Raw genomic sequence first — 24,552 nt, 5'->3', positions numbered from 1 at the left:
AGTACTTTTACGCAGGGATAACTTCAATTACTGAATGCTTACCCTCCGGGTGTAGTCCACAGGTGGAGGGTGCTGCTCCCAGTAAGTTTGTTCACGGCTTAGGAGGATATATAACCGACATAGACGGACATCAGAGGTTTGGGCGTTTTCAGGCTCTAAGGATAATATAGAAGAAATAGCGTGCTCAAAGATGGCTAAAACTGGTCGAAGGATTCATAGCTACTTCTAAAGCCACCGCCACTCGATTTCAATACCGGGCATGGCGGCAATCCCAGGGCGGTTAAATCACCCCTACATTTCTAGCATGGAGGGTGTCTACAATGATTGAATTATCGTCATTTGTGTATATTTTGATGATGATGTTTTTGTATATCTTTTGTATATCTTTTGAGTAACATTTATATCCTGAAAACGAAAATAAAATGATATATTTTTCTATTTTCTGTGTGATGAATTAAATTATGCAGCCTTGAATAGTAATGAGCTCAAAGTTGTGTTGATTGAATTTTTAGGACTCTATATGAGCCTTTAATCAAAATATATAGGGCAGACTCATCTCTTTTGGTCTTTGTTCATTTTTCCCCTGCTGGTCTGCCCTACATCTGTCCCGGGGGGCCCCTACTTGTATTGGACACAAAAATTGAGTCTAACAGGGGACAGAAGGGCAGAAAAACAAGGGAAGAACGAGTCTAACAGAGGGCAGAAGGGCAGAAAAACAAGGGAAAAGCGAGTCTAACAGAGGGCAGAAGGGCACAAAAAACGAGTCTAACAGGGGGCAGAATGAATCCCGCCCTGCATGTTTGTCCACGAAGATGCCACCTTTTTGTGCAATACCTCTACTCAACTGGAGTACTTTCTACTGTCTAATCAGTAAGTGCTCCCTCATTGGCTAAATGTATAGGGGCAGATTTACAATAACTGGCGCATCCCCAGCTCCAGCAATGCTCTGGGGGGCCCTATCTCTCCAATTCTGCATCAAGCCTTGCGCCTGCTTCAAGCTGGCACAGGGTTTTGACGCAGCATTGGCCTAAAAGTGACTGAGTGAATTCTTGTAGATTTCACTCGGCCACATTTAGGAGGCGTTCCTGCGCAAAAACGCCCTCCCCTGCGCCGGAACGCCTCCTGATGGCGCAGGGCTTTACAACGTGACGTATCTCTCAGATGCGTCACGTTGTTAATACCCAGCACCATGGCTCATGTTTTGTGCTGCCGCTGCGTCACAAAAGGTCTCAGTAGAGGGAGGTAGTGGTGAACCAGAGGGTGGCAGGGGTGAACCAGAGGGTGGCAGGGGTGAACCAGAGGGCAGAAGTTATGAACCAGATGGTGGCAGGGGTGAACCAGAGGGTGCCAGTGTTGAATCAGAGGGTGGCATGGGTGAACCATAGGTAGCAGTGGTGAACCAGAGAGTCACAGTGGAGAACCAAAGGGTGGCAGTGCTGAACCAGAGGGTGACAGTGGTTAACCAGAGGGTGGCAGTGGTGAACCAGAGGTGCTGTGATGAACCAGAGGGTGGCAGTCATGAACCAGAGGGTGGCAGTGGTGAACCAGAGGGTGACAGTGCTGTACCAGAGGGTGGCAGGGGTGAACCAGAGGGTGCTGTGATGAACCAGAGGGTGGCAGTGGTGAACCAGAGGGTGACAGGGGTGAACCAGAGGGTGGCAGTGGTGAACCAGAGGGTGGTAGTGCTGAACCAGAGGGTGACAGTGGTTAACGAGAGGGTGGCAGTGGTGAACCAGAGGTGTTGTGATAAACCAGAGGGAGGCAGTGGTGAACCAGAGGGTGGCAGTGGTGAACCAGAGGGTGACAGTGCTGTACCGGAGGGTGGTAGGGGTGAACAAGAGGTGCTGTGATGAACCAGAGGGTGGCAGTGGTGAACCAGCGGGTGACAGTGCTGTACCAGAGGGTGGCAGGAGTGAACCAGAGGGTGCTGTGATTAACCAGAGGGTGGCAGTGGTGAAGCAGAGGGTGGCAGGGGTGAATCAGAGGGTGGCAGTGGTTAACCAGAGGGTGGCAGTGCTGAACCAGAGGGTGACAGTTGGTTAACCAGAGGGTGGCAGTGGTGAACCAGAGGTGCTGTGATGAATCAGAGGGTGGCAGTCGTGAACCAGAGGGTGGCAGTGGTGAACCAGAGGGTGACAGTGCTGAACCAGAAGGTGGTAGGGGTGAACCAGAGAGTGGCAGTGCTGAACCAGAGATTGGCAGTGGTGAACCAGAGGGTGGAAGTGGTGAACGAGAGGGTGGCAGGGGTGAACCAGAGGGTGGCAGTGGTAAACCAGAGTGTGGCAGTGATGAACTAGAGGGTGGCAGTGGTGAACCAGAGGGTGCTGTGGCCATACACAACCGCATGGGTAACTTTGCCATGCAAACGGCCTGCAAACACTCAAAAAGCCCTGCGAACAATCCGCAAATTCGCACAAATTCACGGATTTTGGGGATTGCGAATTCGATTTCGTGCAAATTCGCGGAACGCGAATTCGCAAATTTCGCCCATACTTACGAAGAACCCCATTTCCCTTTGTGCAGAGTCTGCGTGCACACCCTAAGGTGTGGCCATGGAAATGAGCAGACCCTACTCTTTGATCACTGTATACTTGATCTGGCAGTAGCCATATCCCCAATTGTAATAGGGAGAGGGAATTTGGTTCCCGCCTGAACAGGAGAGGAAAAGGAAGAGCATATTTAGGTACCATGTGATATCTGCTTGCTACAGGGGAAAGTGCATTGAAGTAGGTAAGTTGTTGAGTACACTACAACTGATCCACCTTCCAGGAAAACAACAACACCTCCGCACACCCACACCATTGTCTCCACTATGAGAGCAGTTTTCACACTTTATCAGACCTAGTGACAAGCTGAGATAAAATATTAATTCCCAGTGTTTCTGGATGGGCCAGTTGTCCTCCCTACAATGAAAATAGCTTTTGGATGCTAGTCACTGTAACATTGAAATTCCACACGTCCATCTTTTAAATACCATGCTCCCTTCTTAGTCAGCTGCAAGTGGGCTTGTTACTTTATAAAAGGGAGGTGTTCATCTATGGAAAAAAGGTCATTTTAAAAGGTCATGCCACAATTTAAATAATGAAGCAGTCAGGCAACATTGGTAGGCCTGGAATCATGTTTGTTGTGTCATACTAGCAGATGGCACAGACAAAATGGGGAAAACACTAATAGAGGCATTTTCCCGCATGTATCTCTGGGTATTCATCTTTTCTGATGGACCCTTTAAGAATGGATTTCGTTTTTAGGGATGTGTGGGGTAGGTAAGACTAGAAGCACACATGTTTTTAAAGATCCTTGCATTTATCTCACTTTACTCTGTTCCAGTTCATATATCCATTGCTTGTATCATATGTTAGCCCTGCAAAGCCTTCCTCTCTGCATGTTGCATGCTGCCTTATCAGTGAAAACTGACCAGAGCAGTTGTTGTGGAAATGAAAAACTCTAATTAACTGGTATATATATATTACGACAACACTGCTAGTCTTAGACAGAATATGTTCACTAATGTATTGACAATGGAAAACTGAACATTACATAACTAAATAAAGAAATGTGAATAAGGAGGAAATCAAAATCAGAGGGATAATACCCCCACAATCGTAGTAGGGATGGGTTGCCAAGCCAGAATATGTAGAATGCCTCCTACAGTCCTACAATAGATCAAGGGTTCCTCGGGAGAGATTCAATTGTAAGGGGCACATTTACAGACGTGTCACACTACAGTGCAGCAAACACATTTGCTGTGCTGAATTGTGTGAGAGTAAGAGATCAGGATAGTGCCATCTACTAGATATGGTAGTGTTCTGCTCTCTCACCAGCGCTGACACAAGATCAGGCAGCCTATCACCACTCACACACCTGTGCACCATAGTGGAAGGGTGTCTGCATTATTTCCAGCATAGCTTTTGTACTGAAAGGGTGCCCTTCATGTAGAAAATAATATGCTTAGTTTAACTTTAAAAAGTTTACCACTTCAGATGTGTGTTCTACATTGCAGCACACATGCCAAGTGGGAAAAGTTAGGAGAAATAAAGTTATTTCTCTTTTTTGACTCCAGCATCAAAGATGGCCCAAAGTGCTGTCTGCTGTTCTTTGTAGATTGGGATTTGTATCAAAAACCATGGGTGGTTGCATGGGAACACCCATGTAACATTCTTGGAATGCATTTTTCCAGTTGCCTAAGTTGCACATTAAACCGTTCATATTTATATTTAGTTTAATTTGCAAATTGCTTAGCTATAAGTGAGTAACTGAACTATATGTGATTAATAATAAACCTATATACATCAGGAAACCAGGGAGGTTGCCAGCTATGCTGTAATCACAGGAAAATTGTTTTATATCGATGTTGTGTGTTGATCCATAGGTTTGTTGGTGTAGAACAATAGCTATGTAGATCATACAGATATGATGTTCTGTAGGTATGATGATCCAAAGATGGGACACTAAGCAATATACTGTGAGTTACCTAGTAGCAAGGGGGCATTTTGCATGATTCTACTACATGTAGTTATGGAATGTATGCCCACCCCTACTTCACTTTAACTAGCAATTTGATTTGTTGTTACTGATGATACTTACTTGTGGACGCTTATATTGGAGCCTTGTTTTACTATGTTAGTGTCAGGTTAGTTATCTTGGAATTTGTTTAACATCGAATCCCTGATGCCTTAAAATGCCGAAGCAGCCAGTGAATAAACTGAATAGTTATGTGGCTACAAATTTGCTAGGAAGAACACCCACCTATGAAAGGAATGGAGCTGAAAACTACGTTAATTCATATGTAGTAACTTTTATTGTTTTATAGATTACAATAGTGAGAAGCAAAAGCACATGCATGATTGAGGATAAAAAACATAGACATTGTACATGTGTTAGCTAACTTCTGAACATGAATACAATTATTTTTAATGGGCAGCCTATGGGAAGTTTATGCCCTGTGTACCTCATGCTCAAACTACAATGTTTAACTCTTACTTAAAACATTGGGTCTGTGAAGGGCTTGATCTGAGAATCATCTACTATGTAGGTTCATGTTTTCAAGCAGGGATGTTTTAAATCTTGAATTCATGTGATTCAGCGGAACTTTGAGTTCAGAGGACAGAATAGTGGAGTCTCCAATGAGTCCAAGAATAATGGTGAGTGGTGTGCCTACAGGTTCAAGGACAGGTGGATCTTGCAGCAGTTTAATTTTAGAGAATAAATATTTGGCACACCCTTGAGGTCAAGAACGGGAATCGTTTGTGCGTTGATGTCAAGGCAGAGGTATTTGGAATGAGCTTGAGTTCATGCACAAAAGTATCTTACATAGCAGTGTACATTAATTAGCTATCAATGCTTGATTTTTAAACAATGGCATATGAGGCAAAATTCCAAAGCAATGGACAACATGTATCTAGAGCAAAACACATAATACACCAAATGTGAAATGCCTGCCACCCACACCCATTGGAATGGAAATATCTTCCACTCACTGACTCCAGTTCAGTATTGTGTTAGTAAAACTTAAGGAAGTAAACATGACTTATAGAGAATACGTTGGCCCTCTAAGGTAAAGCTATCTATGTTTAGATAAATCATATGTAATCTGTCATAGCGCTTGCCCCTGCATTTACATCCTCACTGATGCGCTTCTTTTCTGCTGCTGACATGGGTGGAATGGCTTCTCCCAGCTGGCAATTTATTGCTTTAAGTCTGGCCTCAATACCAAAGTCAAACTCTTGTTTTTTTGAAATCACCAAGGCTTGGATTGAATTTTGAGCATCATCACAACCACTTTGTAACTTTTCACGCTCAACCTTGAACTGTGGGTCTGAGGGAGGTATGATGAGAAGTCTTCCTAAAGCGCTCACGCGTTTCATCAAGTAGCGTTGGGAAACCTCACAGTAGGTAGAGGTGATCATGTTGACTAAGTGGGCAACACTGCTGGCTGCAAATGCTCGGTTGTACATCAGGTCCTTCACAAAGGCATCAGTGGAATAGTTGGGAATGCTCTGCACTGATCTGGCAGACTGCACTAACTCATTGACATTTTTATCTAGGCAGGTCTTAATGAGGTTGGATATCATCTGGAAGAAGAGGACCATTTTCTCCCACTGCTCCTTTACCTTCCCCAGAGACTCTAGTCCTTTAATGAGCATCTTCTTGGCTATGTCAAACTCAATTTTGTCCAGTTTCTGGCCCCTCATTTCAACCAGGATCGCTGTTAGTTTCTCATTTTCTTTTTTGGTGTTCTCAAAGGATTCCCTGTACATTTCCTGAGTTCTTTTTAATTGAAGGTTGGCTTGTTCCACTCGTGTCTGTGCCATTTGTGCAGATTGAGAGCCTATGCCAACAGGGCCTTGAGTGCTGGCTGCATTTGGTGGGTTTTGTTGCAATGGCTGAGCATTGGTCGCTGATTTACAATATGAATCAACTGTTATTGACCTACTAATTATTGAGTTTACCCTTTTAACAAGTGCTTTCTGGTAACTCTCATCTGCATTCCCAGATTTTGCAAATCTTTCCAGGTCTTCAAAAATATCAACAGCAGATTGCAAAACAGCCTCCATTAGTGTTTGTGCTTTACACTCAGCTTCATCCACTATATCCTTTTTCAATATCAATGTCAGCTGTTTAGGATAGTTTGACACCACGGTATGATCTCTCTCATTATAAACCATTGTCATGTTAATAGTTTCCCCGTTCATATCTATAATTTTCCGAAGGTTGTCTGTAATAGCTGTCATCTGATTGGACTTGGAGCAGATAGTTTTGGTCGCCTGAGTGGACTTCACGTCACTTATGTCAGCAGTAGCAGGAAAATTTGCCTGAAGCCCCACACTTCCTCCTTTGTTTCCACTGAAAGACAGTGTGTCAAGAATGCCACCCACAAAATTAGCAGCCAAGGTTTCCCACACAGAGGGAACTTTATTCAGAGCTTCCTTATACATATCTGTGGCATCTTTTAGTTGTTTCTCAGTAGACTTCCTGAACTCCTCTGCCATTTTCACTGAATAGTTAGAAGAGGCTTCTTTTATGCTAAGCTGCTCCAGGGCAATCTTCACATCATCCAACTTCTTCTCGTAGCCCCTCTTGGAGTTCACACAAGCTTCAAGCACCTCCTGGATTAAGTGAATGGTATCCATAAAGCTTGTCTCCACAGAATGAGCCAAGGATGTGCATTCATTGGACATACTGAGAAGAGCGCCTAGGCGGCGTGGGAGAAGGAAATTAACAGATTCAGTGTCCATGAACAAAATCCTGACCACGTCTCTAATGGTAGTTGGCATGGAACCTGTGAGGAGCCTGATCTTATCCATGTTTTTATCTGCTGTGCTGAAGGAAAGCCAGGCTCTATTGCAGATCTGCATCAGGGTGGCAGAAAAGGACTCTGGGTATTTCATGTGCTTGAATCCACTTGCTGGTGGATTCAGGTTGATAGAGAAGTCCCCACTGGCTGTTGAAATGGCTGCCAGCTCTCCTAGGATAGCAACAGACATGGGGGCTGGCATCAGGAACTCTTCCCAGTTAGCGTACGGTTTCATCATCATCTCGGCTTCCAACCTTAAATCCTGGGCTTTGGTGACACTCTTCACTGCATCCTTTAGATTAGCAGCTGATGTTTTACAGTCAGCTTCCCTCTTGTCTCCTAGAGAAAACAGTTTCAGAAAAAAGTGACATTAATTATGTTACGAGAATGAGAGACTGCAAGGGCTAACAACAAACATCAGGAGAAATATATGTCCAGTTTGAGGGGTTAACACATTTATTCTGACATGTGACCACAACATATGCTATTTTTAGCTCCTGCTGCTGAGCTAATCTCTCTCACAAAACCAGACTTCACATTAGGGCAGCAAGAGTAAGGTCCAGGTTCCCATTTCAAAAGATCCTCATTTGGGCCAAATCTAACTCTTTCTCCATATTATGTAGTAGCAAGAAACCATGAGCGATTGAGCTGAAAACATATGTCTTTAATATAACATAACTATCTAGAATTATCCCTTGACCTTATATGTAATAATCGAGATGACAGAATGTGTAATCTCTTGAAATGACTAAACCACAGGACTTCTAAAAAAACTTCGGAGTAACCCAGGCATAGGTTAGTTTAGGAGTGAAGGTGAGATACTGCTGCTAGGAAATCGTAAACTCTGAGGCATTGACATAATAGTCAACACAGGCAGAGTAGACACAGACATATCACAAATAATAAACATACATAGGCAGATTAGACATACAAATCCCAATTCAAAAAGTAAATCGAAACTCTTAAAAAATATTTAGGAGTGCAGTGTCAGGATTGGCAGGTCACTGAATTCACAAAAGTTGATCTTGCTTTATAAAGTCTGCTAATTCCACGAATACCTCTGTGATAGAGCAATGTTTTATAGTAGTGAATCTCACACAAGAGGACAGGAGTGGAAGATGCAAGACATGGACAGCCATAAATGTTTTTCAATGTCCACATGTATATAAGATTGTGCCCAGCGCCAGCTGCCATCTGACATTTTTCAATTCTGAAATGTATTGGATATTGTCTCATTTCAGGGGCAAGAATAAATTCTCTTGCAGGAGGAAAAGGCTAGAAAAACACCCTTTGTAGGGTGTCAGGTAAATGATTTCACCAAGCGGAAAAACATTTGAAAAAAGCTATACCATTGCATAAAGGAGTTGCCTTTTATCAGGGATTAATGGTACATTATTTACAAATTCTCCATTGGAAACAACACTGCAGAGCAGCAAATAGGAATGCACTAATGTTTTCCTCAATCATGGCTGGAAAACTGCAACGGTGCCCAGGGCATCTAGTTCAAAGCTTTGTGAACTTAAGTAAGTAGAAAATCTGTCCATGCACTATAGCGTAATTCTCTGAATTTTAGAAATTTGTAATATTTACGTTCGTGGAACAAAGGGAGGAGCAGAATCGCCAATATTCACTACTTTAGAAGCTGAGCTCTCCAACTGCCTCAGTGACTCGCACGTCCTGGTAGCGGGAGACTTCAATTGCACTTTTGAACCTCTCACTGCTGAGGATGTGATCGACATTGAGGAGGATGATGCAAGGCGGGGTATACCAAGGTTGAGTATTCCACCAATAAAAAGATGGACAAAACTGGTTGTCCAGTTGAATTCCCTACCCGTTGAGTATGGGCTTAGAGCAACAAATGGTAAGTCAGTGTCCGATTCAAAAGGGGCACACACCTATAATAGGGTGGGCAGCTCCTAGCGAATCGATTACATCTTCCTGAACTTCAAACTGTGGCAGTACCTAATAGATATGGCAATAATACCAACAGTAGACAGCAACCACAACCCATTGTCCTTGTCTTTGCAATCTACATGGCTGCCCAATTGTGTTGATTATGGCCCAGGACACCTAAGTCAAACAAGGGAAGTGATTCCATCTAATTGTAACAGGTTTTATGAAATGGAATCAATTCTCCTAGATGATAAAAAACTAGGTGACATCAGTAAAATTGTGGTAGAGTCTCTAGGAGCATTGAGAGAGGCCTCTACAGACCCCGACCCCCCACAAAATCCCTGAGATCAACAAGAGAACTATCAACCACTAGATCAAGCCCCCGCCCAGTGTGTGAGAAGCCGAATGGAAAAGGCACGTGGTATACGAAGGGATGTAGGCAGAAAAAAACTGCCCTGGTTGTGGCAGTTAAAAGTACATCTCTCCCTAGGATCCAGCTAGCAAGGTAGGAAAACAAGAAGGTAGTGACCGATGCCAAAAAAGAGTGGGAAGAACAGCATTGGCTAGACTTAAAAGCAGCTATTCTGGAGAAGGATACTAGCTGATTTTGGAACCTCATCGGATCTAAGACACAATCTGGTAGTGAATCAATTACATGTAACATCCCAAGCCATATTTGGCATGATCATTTTTCGAAACTTTATTCCTCTACTGAGGATGCTTCGTGGGAAGGTATGTTAATTGATCCTGGATCAAGTAGGGGGAACCAAATCAGCTATCCTTTTTCAGAAACGGAAGTGGAAGCCGCCATTCGGCGCATAGTTCCATGAAAGGCGGCAGGCCCAGATGGCATCCCCGGGGATCTCAAGGTATGGGCGAAAATTATTACCATTCTAATCAATGCCATTGATAAAGGTTCCCCCAGTCCCAGATTCCTGGAAGGGAGCAGAGGTCGTCCCTATCAATAAAAAGGGCGCTAGGGACGACCCTGCTAACTATCGCCCAATAAGCCTAATCGATTATCGATTCAGTCCAAAAGGTTGTTGGGAGGGTTGTGTTGCCGACTACCAGGCAGGTTTCAGGGGGGCACAGGGACATTAGAGCAGGCAATCCATCTTTTCTGGAAGGTAGTACTGATAGGCAAAGGCAGTCTTTACCTCTCATTGATAGATCTAAAGACTGCCTTTGACCTGGTCCCTCTGGGGCATCTATGGCAGGTACTGGCTGAACGGGGGGTCCCTAAGAACATCTTAAATTTCCTGATGTGTCTTCATGAGGGTAACTATGCCCAAGTAAGATGAGGCCCTCAAGGACAGAAAACAGACAGAATATCGGTGAACAGGGGTGTCCGTCAGGACTGCGTCCTAGCCCCCACCCTCTTCTAATTACATGTGAACGGGGTGGTTGAGCATTTACAGCGAATTCCATCTGACGCACCTGCCCTGGTGGTGGAAAAAATCCCCACCCTCTTGTTAGTCGATGATACCCTCCTTATTTCCAAGACCCTGGTAGGCCTGCAGAGTCTACTAGACAGTTTTCAGCTGTTTTGTAACAATAGAGGGTTGGTCATCAATTCTGAAATAATAAAGTACCTGGTGTTAAATCCCCGAGGAACTTAAGGACTCCGCCTGTACTGAATTCTGTCCCCCTAAAGAGGGTTATCACGTTTGATTACTGGGGCATCCGCATTTCTGACACAATGCTTTGGAATAGCCACATACAAAAAATGCTCCTGAATCACAAGAGGAAAACGGGGGCAATCCATAGAGAGCACCGTACCTCAACAAGTAGGCCCATTGCTCCTGCAATTGAAATATACAAGGCCAGAGGAGTGAGTTCAGCTCTTTATGGTGCTGAACTCTGGGGTTTTTCTAATTTCGATCAAATCAGGAAATCAGAAAATAAATTCTTAAAAGAACTTATGAGGTTGCCCCCAAGGACCCCCACTAAACCCTTGCTGCGGGAACTTGAATGCCATGCATTGAGAGACTTGGCCAGACTGCGGCCTCTACTGTTGTGGGCCCGCCTATTGCGGACCCCAGAATTGGCAGGGTATGCAGCAGGGCTTAGTGAATTAATGAGCATGGATGGATGCATAGTTTCAAATGGTTAAGGGATTTGAAAACGCTGCTGTATGACATTGGTTTTTAAGAAGCATGGTCAAACAGAACCCCTCCACCTAAAGCAGAACTCAAGACAGCCTATTGGTCCTGGGTTCGCACTAGGGGCCTTTTGATCTCAAATCTGGCAGGTTATCTGAGGAGTTCATGCAACATAAAAGTTCCATTTGCTATGAACAACATCTAGATGTCATCCAAAAACCCTATGACCGTGCTTTGTTCTTTGCATTCAGTGTTGGCTCGCTTCCCACTCGCGACATGACAGCCCGATGGAAGGCTCCCTATCAGACACCAGCCACCTGCCTGAACTGCGAGGCAAATCTAGAATCAGTATGACACATCATGTTTGTATGCCCAGCCTATAGAGCACTGTAGGGAGCTGGATGCTCGCAGTCACCTTGCAGCGCTACGCATCTTAAGATCTGATGCGCAAGCACTGTATGCATGTTGTTTGGCCAAATTCCTGAGTTGGGCTTGGAACATCAGAACGAGATCATTGAAAGCTATTCTATAATTATCGATGCTGCTATTAGTTATCTGCACTTTAGAAACTGTACCTTTTTATATTGCATGTCTTATGAGTCATTTGCACTTTAGTAATTGTACGTAGTTTTATTGTACATAATATAAACAACCTTTTAGTGTTATTCTTAATCATTTTTATATGGCCTATGTTGAACTTTCCTTATTCAGTCATTAAGAGTGTATTTACTGTATGAGAAAATGTTTTGTGCTCTTAATTATATAGCTTTTTTAACTTGTATACAGAAGCTTTTAAGATATGTTTTTATCGAAATAAAGCTAATATGACTGACTGACAATTCTCTGAGTGTAGATTTACAAGTCTTTTCATGAAGCAAATCAACTATGTATACTGATCATACCAAAATATATGTTAACACTGCACCTACTGATATCAGACATGAGTATAATGCACATGTACCTAGTGATACCAGAGAAGGGCATACTACACATATACCGAGTAATAACAGACATGGGTATACACACATGTAGCTAGTGACACCAAACATGGACTTTACACACATGCAAGTGGTGACACCAAACATGGACATACTACACATATACCTGGGGATAACAGACATGGACATACTATACACACATGGTAATACCAGACATGATCGTTCAAGACATAGTGCAGGATATGCCTCACACAACACGTTCCAGAGCATCGGATTATAATACCGGATCTGACATACACTAATGAGGATTGTCTGAAATACATCAGTTTCAGCAGCACCTCAGTTTAGCCTTTCAAACTTACATGGTATCACATACAATCCATTGTAGGCTCTCACAGACAAGAAGCCCAGAAAATGGGCCAGTATTTCCCCACCCCCAGAGTAACTGATAAAAGGGCATTGGTTACTCAGGTGGTGATAAAAATTCAGTCCAATATTAAATTGAACCTTAAGGTTCATTAAGAAATGAGCAATGGCTTCAGCTGTCCTAGGTACTGTTGTTCTAAGACAATCCAGTTTACAATATGTGTGATAGTCAAGGAATACATATTTATTATCACACAAGATAAGTGTGGCAGCACAGTGAGGGCTAAGACTCTGTCATAAAAATCATAACAAATCATCACAATTCCGTCCTTTTACCTGGAAGAAGTATAATACTTACTAGTAAACTGCGTGACTCAGCAGGTCCTGGGTCTTGGCCTGTTCGTTCGACTGCCAGTTTTCAATTTGGTGAATCAAACTATATATGTTTTACACTGCCAGTAGCGTAACATCAGTTTCTTCCTGTCTGGCTCACACATGAGGCGCATGCGGGACTGAGCACTTATCTTTTATGACCACCTGTGTATGCAGGCACTGTCTGAAAGTATTGTTTTTCAATCCACACCTATAGTTCTAAGTCAGGGACATTTACAAGTGCACCTGTAACTCTGAAATTTATTTTCTATGTATCAACATGGGAGCATCAGTTGCATGTATCGATTGGTAGTCACCACGTTGGACACCGTGATCTCTAACAGGGCTACCACTTATGACTGCATCCATGAAGCGCTCCCTTACCATTCATATTAGAATGATACTCTCACTACGAAGAGAGATAAACAAAACCATTGCCATACATTGGTATACCATTAGCACGAGCACCCAGATTTATTTAAGCATCAAGTTCCAGCACTCGTTGCTACCCCAGTCGACGTCATACTCCAAATTGGTCCACAATCATCGAAATTATTTTTTATGATTGTTCTTACACAATGTTGCCACACTTTCTTATCTTGTGTCAATATAACTATGTCTCCCTTGACCATCAACCACTACCTTTCTTTTAACTACCCTAAAGCGGGACGTCACTCCCCACCAGCCACAGTGCGCGCCAAAAGTGCATTTAAAAACATCGCCCATTCTGGTAACGCTCTCGGCCGATTGGGATACATCACCGAGGCGCCCACAGACTCCACCATTGGATTGATCACGGGACATCATGAACAGGTATTTACCGGTTACCACCCATGCAGTGCTCAACAGCATAGCTAAGTCCCTACTCGGGGATTGTTTGAGAGCGGGTCCACCTTATGTCTAACCATACTCTAACCCGACCTCTTTCAGATAACGGTATAACGGATCCCGACTTAACGCAGGACTGCAATCCCAGCCCACTATCTACTGATCCCCGCATAGAACTACCTAAAAGACTGCCCTATCAGGTACCATTTAGGGGTTTTCTTATCATTCTTATTATCGAGTTTACATGCAAATCTATGTATTAAGGCAGTTACCCAATTAAAATCAGCAACGTTCCATATACACATTCCCTCTGTTTGCAGATAAAAACGGCCACTGAAGTTTCACTGCCATCCACCCTGGTAGACTGCTTTACCAACTTACCAGACCCCAATATTGGACAACGTGACACAGCCAGTGCGCAGGTATCCATTTCTACTAGGGCATTTCTCGCTAGTGACCATACAACTCGCCCATTTTTTAGATACCAAACCTTCCTCTGTTTTCAATTTTAGTATCAACCCAAACCACACCTTTATGAATGGCCCAGGCAGCTTCAAACTTCACTACATAAGGTAATCAGATCTTTTATATACCTTTATTGTATCAGAGCTCCCTAAATGTTAAATAACCGTTTTGCTCCATTGATATCCAATTCCATTTCCCTTTTTGCAGACTCCATTGCCTCATACCAATATATTCCATTTAGGCCGCACCTGGTAACATCCACCTATTCTCAGGTAGTATTGTCTTCTTATTACCATGACTATTTTTCCCAACTCCCGGTTCCCCCCAACAAAAAACCCAAACACCCCCCCTCCCCACCTTCCCCGCCCTCTCCCCCTCTCCCCAAACACCCCCCCCCTTTCCCTTGCCTCCCCCACCCCGCCAAAACCCCCTCAAACCCCCCCCTTCCTCCCTCCCCCTGTTTTCCATCAGTGCACACTTAGATTCTAGTGCTAGTAGTATTCTTTATAAAGGATCAGCTAGGATGCGCAACAAGTAGCAGGAACTGTACTGTTGTACTCTTGTATTATAGTATTTTTTGTATGCATGTATAGTTATAGATTTGTACACATGTAAATAAGGATAGTGAGGCAGCTCTGTGCCCCACTTGCGTTGATAAAACATTTGTGAATATTGTACATAGATAGACACTGTTAAGGGCTCTTTTTGAAAGTTTTTGTATAGGACAATAGACTGACACTGCGATATATATAAACTGACACTGATATATATTTTTGTATATATATTTCTTTATATAGGTTCTCTGGGAATACTCATGGCTTCCTGATGAAGGCTCACAGCCGAAACGCGTGTAGTAAACTGTAAACTATAGCCATGTTTTAGATAACTACTGTAATATAATACAAATACCAATGAATTGGAATCTGCAGTATGTTATATATGTAGATAGCTTGTCACATATATATATATATATATATATATATATATATATATATATATATATATATATATATATATATATATATATATATAAAGTAGCCAAATATGATTGCTCTTTTAAAATTGAATATGATCTAATAAAGAATATACATTGTTGTACCAAGAATTTTTGTTTAGATACATTCCCTATTGTCTGATGTCAGTCTCAGTCCATAATTTAACCTGTTCCTAATTTATTGTATTTTCAACTGTTTGATTTATCCCGAATTAGGAACTTTAGTCGGGGGTACCCCCTAATTTTTGCACACATTATCACCCAGATTGTAAACCAGATTGGGTTAGAGCACCCATGCCTAATACAGCTGAAGAATGAAATCCAACTGCGACGGGTAGGTGTTTACTTGGAGATTCCCAAAATTGTGTTCTGTATGCCGGTTTCCGCACATTTGGGTTTTTGGCACAGCCACACTTGGTGTTGCTTTACTTATTCAGAGATTTAGATTCAGCGAAGTATATGCTATAATGAATATTTTCTACTACATGAATGAAACACACGCTTATTTGACAGCACAACAGTGATTTCACAAAATAATGAATCACCTTTCGTATATATTCTTTCTGGTTTTCCAACATGTACTACCATTGAAGCCATTACTCCCAAATGATTGGAGCGCCAGTATTGTATGCATAACTCTTCTCAAGAAATGTTCTTTATTCCTTTTTTTTTCACACTTCTCTTCTTTGCAAGATGAAGGCCATGACACAAACTAGATCTCAGGCCGAAACATGTTGCTCTTTAAGCAACACAAGTGGCCCTAATACTCCCTAAAATGCTTGATTGCTTTTGCTTTTAATCCTAGCACAGAGTTGCAAGATAAAGATGTGTGTTGAACCTTGCCAATAGTTGTATACTTCCTCGTGTGCTGCACTGCTCACATTGGGTACTTAGGAAATACCCTCCTGGCAATTAAAACATCCTTCTAATTGAGGGTGTTATAGCCCACACTATGACTGGGCTTCATGGTGCACTCAGGTTCCACAGAGATGAAGCATGCCACCTTGGGTGGGTGAGGTTAACTATCTTTTAAAGGGACGCCTCGTTGTCCTCTTGTAGCTTTACCTCTCTATCTTGTGTTCTCATTTTTGTGTCTATACAGTCTCTTAAGTCAAATGTTGCCTTCTTGTAAGCCAATCAGCTATATTACATATGTTGTATTGGTTTAGTGTTGAAATTTGTTAAACACTGGTTTTTGTATGTTCCTACTTATTGATTAATTTGCAAAGTGCATGCTCTGAACAGAGTTAATTTAAAGAACATTTTCTACTTTGCTTGTCATCTGTTCTTTTGTTTACTGCTCTACTCAGTGGCTGTCCCTTACTGAAGGGTAAGGTGTTACAGGGTTCAAAACCCACCTTAGCATCAATTAACTAAGCTGCACTTTGTTCTATGTACCTGTATGAATGTTGTCAGTTTATCATTCATCTTCTGGGGGATGTATGACGGACCCATGAATATGCTTACAATGCATGCCTTTACAACCCAGACTTAACAATCTGCATAATTCTTAACAAAGCATTCCTTTCCAGGCAAAATGTTACCACACATATACCTTTGCTACACATGCCTTTACAATGCAATTTTAGGTGTTTCACTGATAGGTCTTGTTGTAGAAAGTATAACAGGATGACTACACTGCAAAAAATATAAAACACACAAATATAATGCAACAACAAGCTCGAGCAGAAACCACACAAATGTTTGTATTAAAATAAACGTTAAGGCCCAAATCTCAAATTGACATGAGTAAGGTAAAAAGATCACCTAAGGAACAATGAAAAAGGAAACTTAAAAGGATTTTCAGTTAAAGACCAACTCAGGTTTAAAAGGCATAAAGGCATTTAGGATTCTAAAAACAAGTCCACCGACAAGCACCCCGCGCCTTCAAACAGTCCTTGACTGAAAAAACTTTGGAAACAGGTAATTGAATAAGCCCACAGCACACAGAGATTTAAGGTGTCTGGTCAGACAATGGGTGTAGGTCAGTAAATTAGTTCTGAGCACACGGAGGTCTTAGAGGAACATTACTGGAAGCAAACACTACACTTTAATTATATTTATCATGAAGTGCACACATATTCTCAACCAAAAAGGTGTCATTTAATCGGTTAGAATTTGGTATTATGAGCTACGTGACTTCAATGGGCACATGCATCATTCATAGATTTTGCATTTCCTAATTTGCGAAAAATACCGAATCGCAAATTAGGAATTGCAAAATGGTATGTAGCATTTTTTTGGCTTTTCATTTGGGATTCGGTAAATTCGCAATTTTTACCGAGTTCCAAATAAGTAGCGAATTCCTAAGTGCATTTTCGCAATTCCCATTGATTCCTATGGGCCAAAAGGCCCATAGGAGTTAATGGGAAGGCATTTCTAAATTTGCAATTTGTTGATGCATTCCAAGGGTGCAGGGGGGGGTCCAAAGGACCCCCCCCTGCACCCCTGAAATGCATTTGAAAGTGCATGTTTCACACACACATGTCCTAAGGACATGTGTGTCTGTAGCATGACAGTGTAAAAAATGATTTTTTTTGCATTTTTAAACATTTTCGCAAATTACCACGAGGGTCAACCTCGTGTTAATTTGCACTTCCAATTTCAGAATTCGCATTTTTTTAAAAATTGATGCATTGCATTTAAGGAATCGCACAAATGCGATTCGTTAAATGCATTCGCATTTTTTATAAATGCAAAAAAATGCGAATTCTGAAAAATAGTTTGATGCATCCCAAAAACGTATTTAGGAAGTGCAAACGGCCGAATTTACCGATTCGCACCGTTTGCACTTCCTAAATAGGTTGATGCATGTGCCCTCAAGTGTTTTTCCATCTCAAATCCGTACATGCCAACTCAACCATTATTTACTGCCTGTAATAAACCTTTGTAATATCATGTATCAAAAGACCTGCCTGCCAGCACAAAATGGAGAAAGCCTGAGAAAGTCTAAGTATGACTGAGGTGCAGTTTGTGTTCTACACTGAAGTTTTTCACACTTTTGCAACAGTTAGTAAAAACTGTATTTTCATTGCCAAGAGGAGTCTGGGTGGTTATTCAATTTTGGAGGGTCAAAATATACACACACACACGTGTATATATATATATATATATAAACCAAAAATCTTCACCACTTTCGGTGCACGGCGAAATAAAGACATGGACCCCAAGCTGTCGGCAAGACAGATATATTAACCTCTCAACGGGCGACGCGTTTCGAGCAACGAGTGCTCTTGTTCACACACCTTACACTAAGTCAGCTGACTATTTATATACATTTGTTTTTGGTGATGCTCCACCTCTCTAGTGAGTCACGTGTTCAACCCATGAACATAAAGAAAATACCAAATAATACGCCGCGTAAATGCATTGTGAGTTAAAAAGGTACAAATATTGATATTACAGCATGAATGCGTAATCACAATTTACAATACACAAAGATTAAATATTGTGACCAATGTACGGGTTGCAAAAAGATAGCCCATCTTTGTATAAAACAGGATAAAGAAAATATGTATAAATAAATAAATAAATATACATCTATCTACACTATTTACATGACACTTCATCTATATACATACTGCATCAAAGACCAAAAATTAGCTTTATGTGTATCAAAATGCAAATTGCTATCATCACTTCACCCTATATTCAAACATGATTTTATATTGAACATAAACAACCCTGTTGGAAAGATCTTATTGTATTGCCTAAACCTTTTTATCCCCACACCACCTCCTATGACTTGTTTAATTTTAATATCAAATCTTCATACAAAAAGAAAGACTAAGTCTTCTTAGGGCACATTGTTGGAGGAAAGGTAAATGTTCATGGAAACAACAACAAAATACACCCTGTGAATTTGTGATAACCCTGATACATGAATAAGTTCATATCCGAACCTCAAATAATGTAAAATGTGTATGTACAATGAAAGAAGGTGAAGAAAAAAGAAAATGCCATGATATTAATATGAACAATATTTACATAGTTTAGTCTGGTTAGAAAAGAATTGCGGGTGAAATAATTCAGCTTTTTATCCATGATGGTTGTTTTCTTGTTCAACTTGTTCACCAGTGATGCATTGGGGCGCCAAACAAATGTCCAGAGAATTCACAATATGGTTTTGTACTGGAAATCCCTAAATGATGAAAAACTAAGTTGAATGCTTATTCAAAATGTTTTTTTTGTTATCACACACATACATGAATATACAGATTGCTGTCTACAGAAAATTATGTAAGTCTTCTGTAGTGTTAAGCCCGTTTGGGTATTTACTATCTATCTCAACTATGTATTCAGTCTCTTTCTTTCTGAGCAGTTTTTCTCTATCTCCCCCCTCGCTTGAGGGGTGCCACCGCATCAATGACAAAATATGTCAAATTGCTCAGATCATTGTTGTGGGTTGATCTGAAGTGGCGAGCTACGGGGTATGTGCTATCATTGTTGACTATTGCACGTAGGTGTTGTAAAATTCTGACGTACACCTGTAGTTTAGTACTACCTATGTACCGTAGGCCACAGGTGCACGTCAGAACATATACTGCAAAGTCACTATGGCAGTTGTAATTCCCTCGAATAGCTTTACTGACTTGACTGAAAGGCGTGTTGTAGTGCGTGGTATTGGTACCAAATTTACACGCTCGACAAGTTGAGCATTTGTAAAAACCATCTTTCTGTTTTAGCCAGGTGCTGCCACCACCTAACTCGGGACTTGATTTAACTAGGCTATTATGCATGCATCTCGCCTTTTTGTAAGTTATTGTCGGTGTTGCTGACAATGTATCATTGAAGAACCCATCAGTCATGAGAATTGGTCAGTGTCTCTTGACAATCTACCTAATTTGCCTTTCTTGTTTGCTGTAAGATGAAATTAGGCGAGGAGTAGCATTGTCATTGTTTGACTCTTGAGCTTCTGATTTTAACAGGGACTCCCTAGATCTTTCTCGACTCTGTCTCAATGCCCTTTGTAGTGTTCATTGTTATATCCTCTAGCTTTAAGTCTGGTTATCATGGCCTCTGCCTCTTTTTCAAAAACCTCAGGAGTGCTGCTGATTCTTTTTATGCGCAACAATTCTCCAAATAGAATATTTGCAACTACATGTTTCGGGTGTTTATTACTTGCTTGCAATATGCTATTTCCAGCGGTTGGTTTGCGGAAAAGCGATGTCGTTACCTTGTCGCCATCAATAGTGATGTGTACATCTAAAAAGTCTGCTTTTACTTTGCTTATATTAGAGGTAAAGAAAAGATTTTCTTGATTGCGATTTAAGGCACTGACAAATTCTAAACCACTTTGTTCGTCACCCTCCCATATACAGAACACATCATCTATAAATCGCATACAGTGTTTGACACCACTGAAACCAGGTGTGCCGATGAGACCATGCTCCTCCCACAAGCCCACGTGTAAACACGTGTAGCTGGGAGAGAAGCATGATCCCATCGCGACACCCCTGATTTGTTTCCAGACTTCTTTTGCAAACATGAAAAAGTTATTATGTAGGCACCAGTGTACCAGCTCACACAGCATCTTATTGTGACTGTAATACTCGCACGTTCTTAAACCCAAATAATACCGAATAGCTTCGATACCCTTTGTGTGATCAATGCAAGTATATAAAGACTCGATATCAAGAGTCACCAGACACCAATTCTCCTGCCACTGAATCGAATTCAACTTATTCAAAAAATCACTTGTGTCTTTCAAGTAACTCAGTAAGCTTTTTACAATGTCTTGAAGAAAAAAATCTATATAGCGGGAAATATTTTCCCCAATGCTATTGATGGCCGATATAATAGGTCGACCTGGTGTTGGAACTTTCAGTTTATGCACCTTAGAAATCAGGTATAGTATAGGTATCACCGGATGTTCAACGTGCAAAAAGTCAAATTCTTTTTGTGAAATAGAGTTTTGTCTTTTGTAAGATAACAGCATCTTTTTAAGTTCATCTCTGGCTTTTTTTTAAGCCATGCCTTTAGCATCATTTAATTGTCTCATTGCTTCTATAATGTAGTCTTTTTTTTGCCACAAAACAATATTCCTGCCTTTATCAGACTTGTTAATCACTACTTCATGATTTTGACTCAGTTTTTTCATTAGCATCATATACTGATTTGATTCAACATTGCGCTTATGACTTTGTGCCTGTACCTTGCGATGTAATTTTTTTAAGTCTTCAACTACGCATTCATGGTAAATGTGTACTGCGTCTTTTGGCATGACAGGCGAAAACGTGCTTACCGGTTTGAATGGACTGTCACCGGCTCCTTTTTGATGAATTTCCACATTTTGCAATTCACGCTGTGTGTTTAAAACCTCAATACTTGCAGTGTTACTGGTGGGATTTCCAGAGTTTCCTAGATCACAAAGAGTTAGTAACAATCTAGCATCACGTGCAGCTGGAACTGTGGAGTTGCGACTTGTTGTTGTTTCTTAGTTGGTGCTGCATTCAGTTGTTTTGGAAGATGATTTGGAAGAAAAAAACTTTTTTAATTTGAATTTACAAATTAAACGGAACACATCCGCTCTCGTTTTGGTATAATTGAAGGTGCTCTCCGGACAGTAATTTAATCCGAGAGCTAACAATTGCTTCTCCGCTGCAGTCAGTATAACATCCGATAGATTAGTGATGGTACAATCTTGCATTATTTTCTCTTGTTGTAGCATTGTTTCTTCTTTTTCTGTGTTTGCTGCTGCTGTGGCTTTGCTATTCAATTTATTTTATTATGTTTTGGCTCTCAAAGAGGGCCACATAAAAATTCACAGTGATAAAAGGAAAGAACAAATACATATCAAAGTAATGACATTCAAAAACACATTTGAATACAAAATAACATACAATGACAAATCTACAACAGGAAGCAATGTCAAACATCTCCAGAAACATATATTAATAAATAGCTAAAAAACCTTTGAAAAAGTTAAAAATATAGAAACAAAACATTTCATTAGGAGGCCAATAAAGTGATTGGAGAAAGCTGTTCAGAGTAGAAATGCCCAGCCGAAGACAAATAGGTTTTAACCATTTGAGACGCAATATGCGAAGCGCAGGGCAGATCAACAAAACATGCATACGATCCTGGGTGCTCAGGTTACATAAATTACACATAGGGGAAGCACCGTTCCATTTGGATAAAAGTAGATTTAAAGGTAATAGATCATAACGTAAAAGAAACCACAATCTACGAATACCATGCGGCAAGTTCCATGTAACATAGGGTTGGGCCAATTTAATCGAGTAAGAATTAAGGAGAAGGTCTACTTCCCTTTTTCCATAGATTATATTCTTATCTGACTGAAAACACAATTCCCACGAGGCCTGTTTTAATAAGAGTTTTAACTGTAAGGGAGAGTGCAAAAACAAAGTGTTTTCATCTAACTTTAGAAGAGTTACAGCTTTTCTAAAATTCCTTACAAGTTGTGAAAACTCCTTAAAATTACCCAGTAATTCAGTTTTAAGGAGAGCTCTAATCATCCCCAGTTCAGCTCTAGCCAGGCAAGCCACCCATCTTACCAGGGCACATAATCCCTGTACCCAGCTGCTCCTGAGACCGAAATCGAGCCTGCAAGCGGCCAAAGGGCACGCAGTATTGAGAGAAGATAGGGATCTTAAGAGTTTCCCCTCAATCTTATGGCAAAAGTCCCAAAATGTCATCTCTATAAGTTCGATACCATATAGTATCGTAGCGGGAATTTTGGACCTATATACCTCCAATAAACACAAAAAGTGCCTTTTCCCAGTGGCCTGATACAGAGAATGTAAACCTTTGCTATGGGCGAGGGCTTTGCGCGAACTATGCTCAATATGAGGCCTCTCGCTCAAGTTAGCCGCAATAATTTTCCACAAGAAAGTATAAGATTTAACCACCTCCAGTTTTTGACCGCCGATATACCAACCAAAATTTTCAGATCAGCACTTCTTTTTCCCGGCTATGCACATAATTTTGCTTTTGGAAATGTTAATCTTCATGCAATGAGCAACAGCAAAATCATGAAGGGCATGTAGCCGATTTGCAAGGCCTTTGGGAGTCAGATCTAAAATAAGGACGTCATCGGCATACATCAAGCAAGATATTGGGGTCCCCCCAATCACTGGAGCAATACCTTCACAGACAGACAAGGCAACAGGCAGGTCTACAGTATACAAGGAGAACAAAAGGGGAGCCAATAAGCAGCCTTGTTTTAGGCCATTCAAAGAAGAAATTTGATGGGAGAGCCCCCTTTCGCCCCCTTGCAAGACACTGCACCAAGTCTCTGTATGGAGTGTGCGAACAAGCTCCAATAGATAGGATGGAACACCAAGCGCTGCCAATTTTCTCCACAGCGTTCTACGGTCCACTTTATCGAACGCTGTGGAGAAATCAATAAAAGCCGCATAGACCACCCCCCCTCTCACCTGCACATATTTATCAGTTACCACCTGGAGAGTGGTGAGGTTGTCTAAAGTACCGTGCCCCCTACGGAAGCCAGTTTGTTCAAGAGGCAAGATATTGTTCTCCTCGACCCAATCGGAAAGAAAAGTTAAGAGACATTTCGCAAAAACCTTTCCGATAGAGTCGAGGAGGGCGATCAAACGATAGTTACTGGGGCTGTCCCTAGTTCCCTTCTTAAAAATAGGGACCAAAATACTTCCCCTCCAGGAGGCAGGTACCGTATTTGACAAGAAACAGGCTTTAAACAATGGGTACAGGATTTTACTCCACATTAAGGGATCCTGCTTCAAGACTGTCATAGGGAGTTCATCGGGACCCATTGCACCAGAGGCGCTCATATTCCTTATGGCTATTTCAATTGATTTCTCTGTGGGATAATTAATGAGTCCTTCAGGCGTTGCAGCTAGGACAATATCTTCACCTGGGATACCATTCCCTACGTAGAGGTCCCGAATATAAGTGATCCATACCTCTTCAGCTATAGGGATGGGCATGGACTTATTCTAGTACCGCATCCCTTCCCAATTATTGCCCAAAATTCTCTAGTCCTACCATGAACAACTGATTCCCTCAAGTTAATCCAAACTGTATCTTCCTTCTCCTTTTTTATTTTCGCCTTTAGTCTGCATCTCTTTCTTTTTAACCTAGAAATTTCTTTTTCACGTTCCATAACTATCTAAATATTGCTCACGGACTAGTTTATTTATTTCTTTGTTCAGGATGCGTAGTGTACTAGGCACAACTACCCCTTTTTTAGGGCGGGTAGCCTTTTTTACATCTAAAATGATATTTCGCATAAGTTTTTCAAAATTAACTATTTCTAAACCACGCCACTCATTTAATTCTAATAGAGTTTTACATAAT

At 41.4% G+C, this 24,552-nt stretch overlaps 1 protein-coding gene across 2 annotated transcripts in view; it reads right to left on the bottom strand.

The window, feature by feature from the left end:
- Positions 1-5,077: 5,077 nt before the first annotated feature.
- Positions 5,078-24,552, bottom strand: part of LOC147726087 (uncharacterized) — a 163,731-nt gene continuing 144,256 nt past the window's right edge. For both annotated transcript variants that reach the window (XM_086960202.1, XM_086960201.1), the window contains exon 2: positions 5,078-7,633. In XM_086960202.1, the coding sequence (XP_086816328.1) occupies positions 5,580-7,535 (1,956 nt within the window). In that variant the 5' untranslated portion in view covers positions 7,536-7,633 and the 3' untranslated portion in view covers positions 5,078-5,579. The remainder of the gene's footprint in view (positions 7,634-24,552) is intronic.

This window comes from Lissotriton vulgaris, chromosome 3_1 (genome assembly GCF_964263255.1).
Source record: "Lissotriton vulgaris chromosome 3_1, aLisVul1.2, whole genome shotgun sequence".
NCBI lineage: Eukaryota > Metazoa > Chordata > Amphibia > Caudata > Salamandridae > Lissotriton > Lissotriton vulgaris.
The sequence above is the reverse complement of the archived record's forward strand: the minus strand, read 5'-3'. Positions and strand labels throughout refer to the sequence as shown.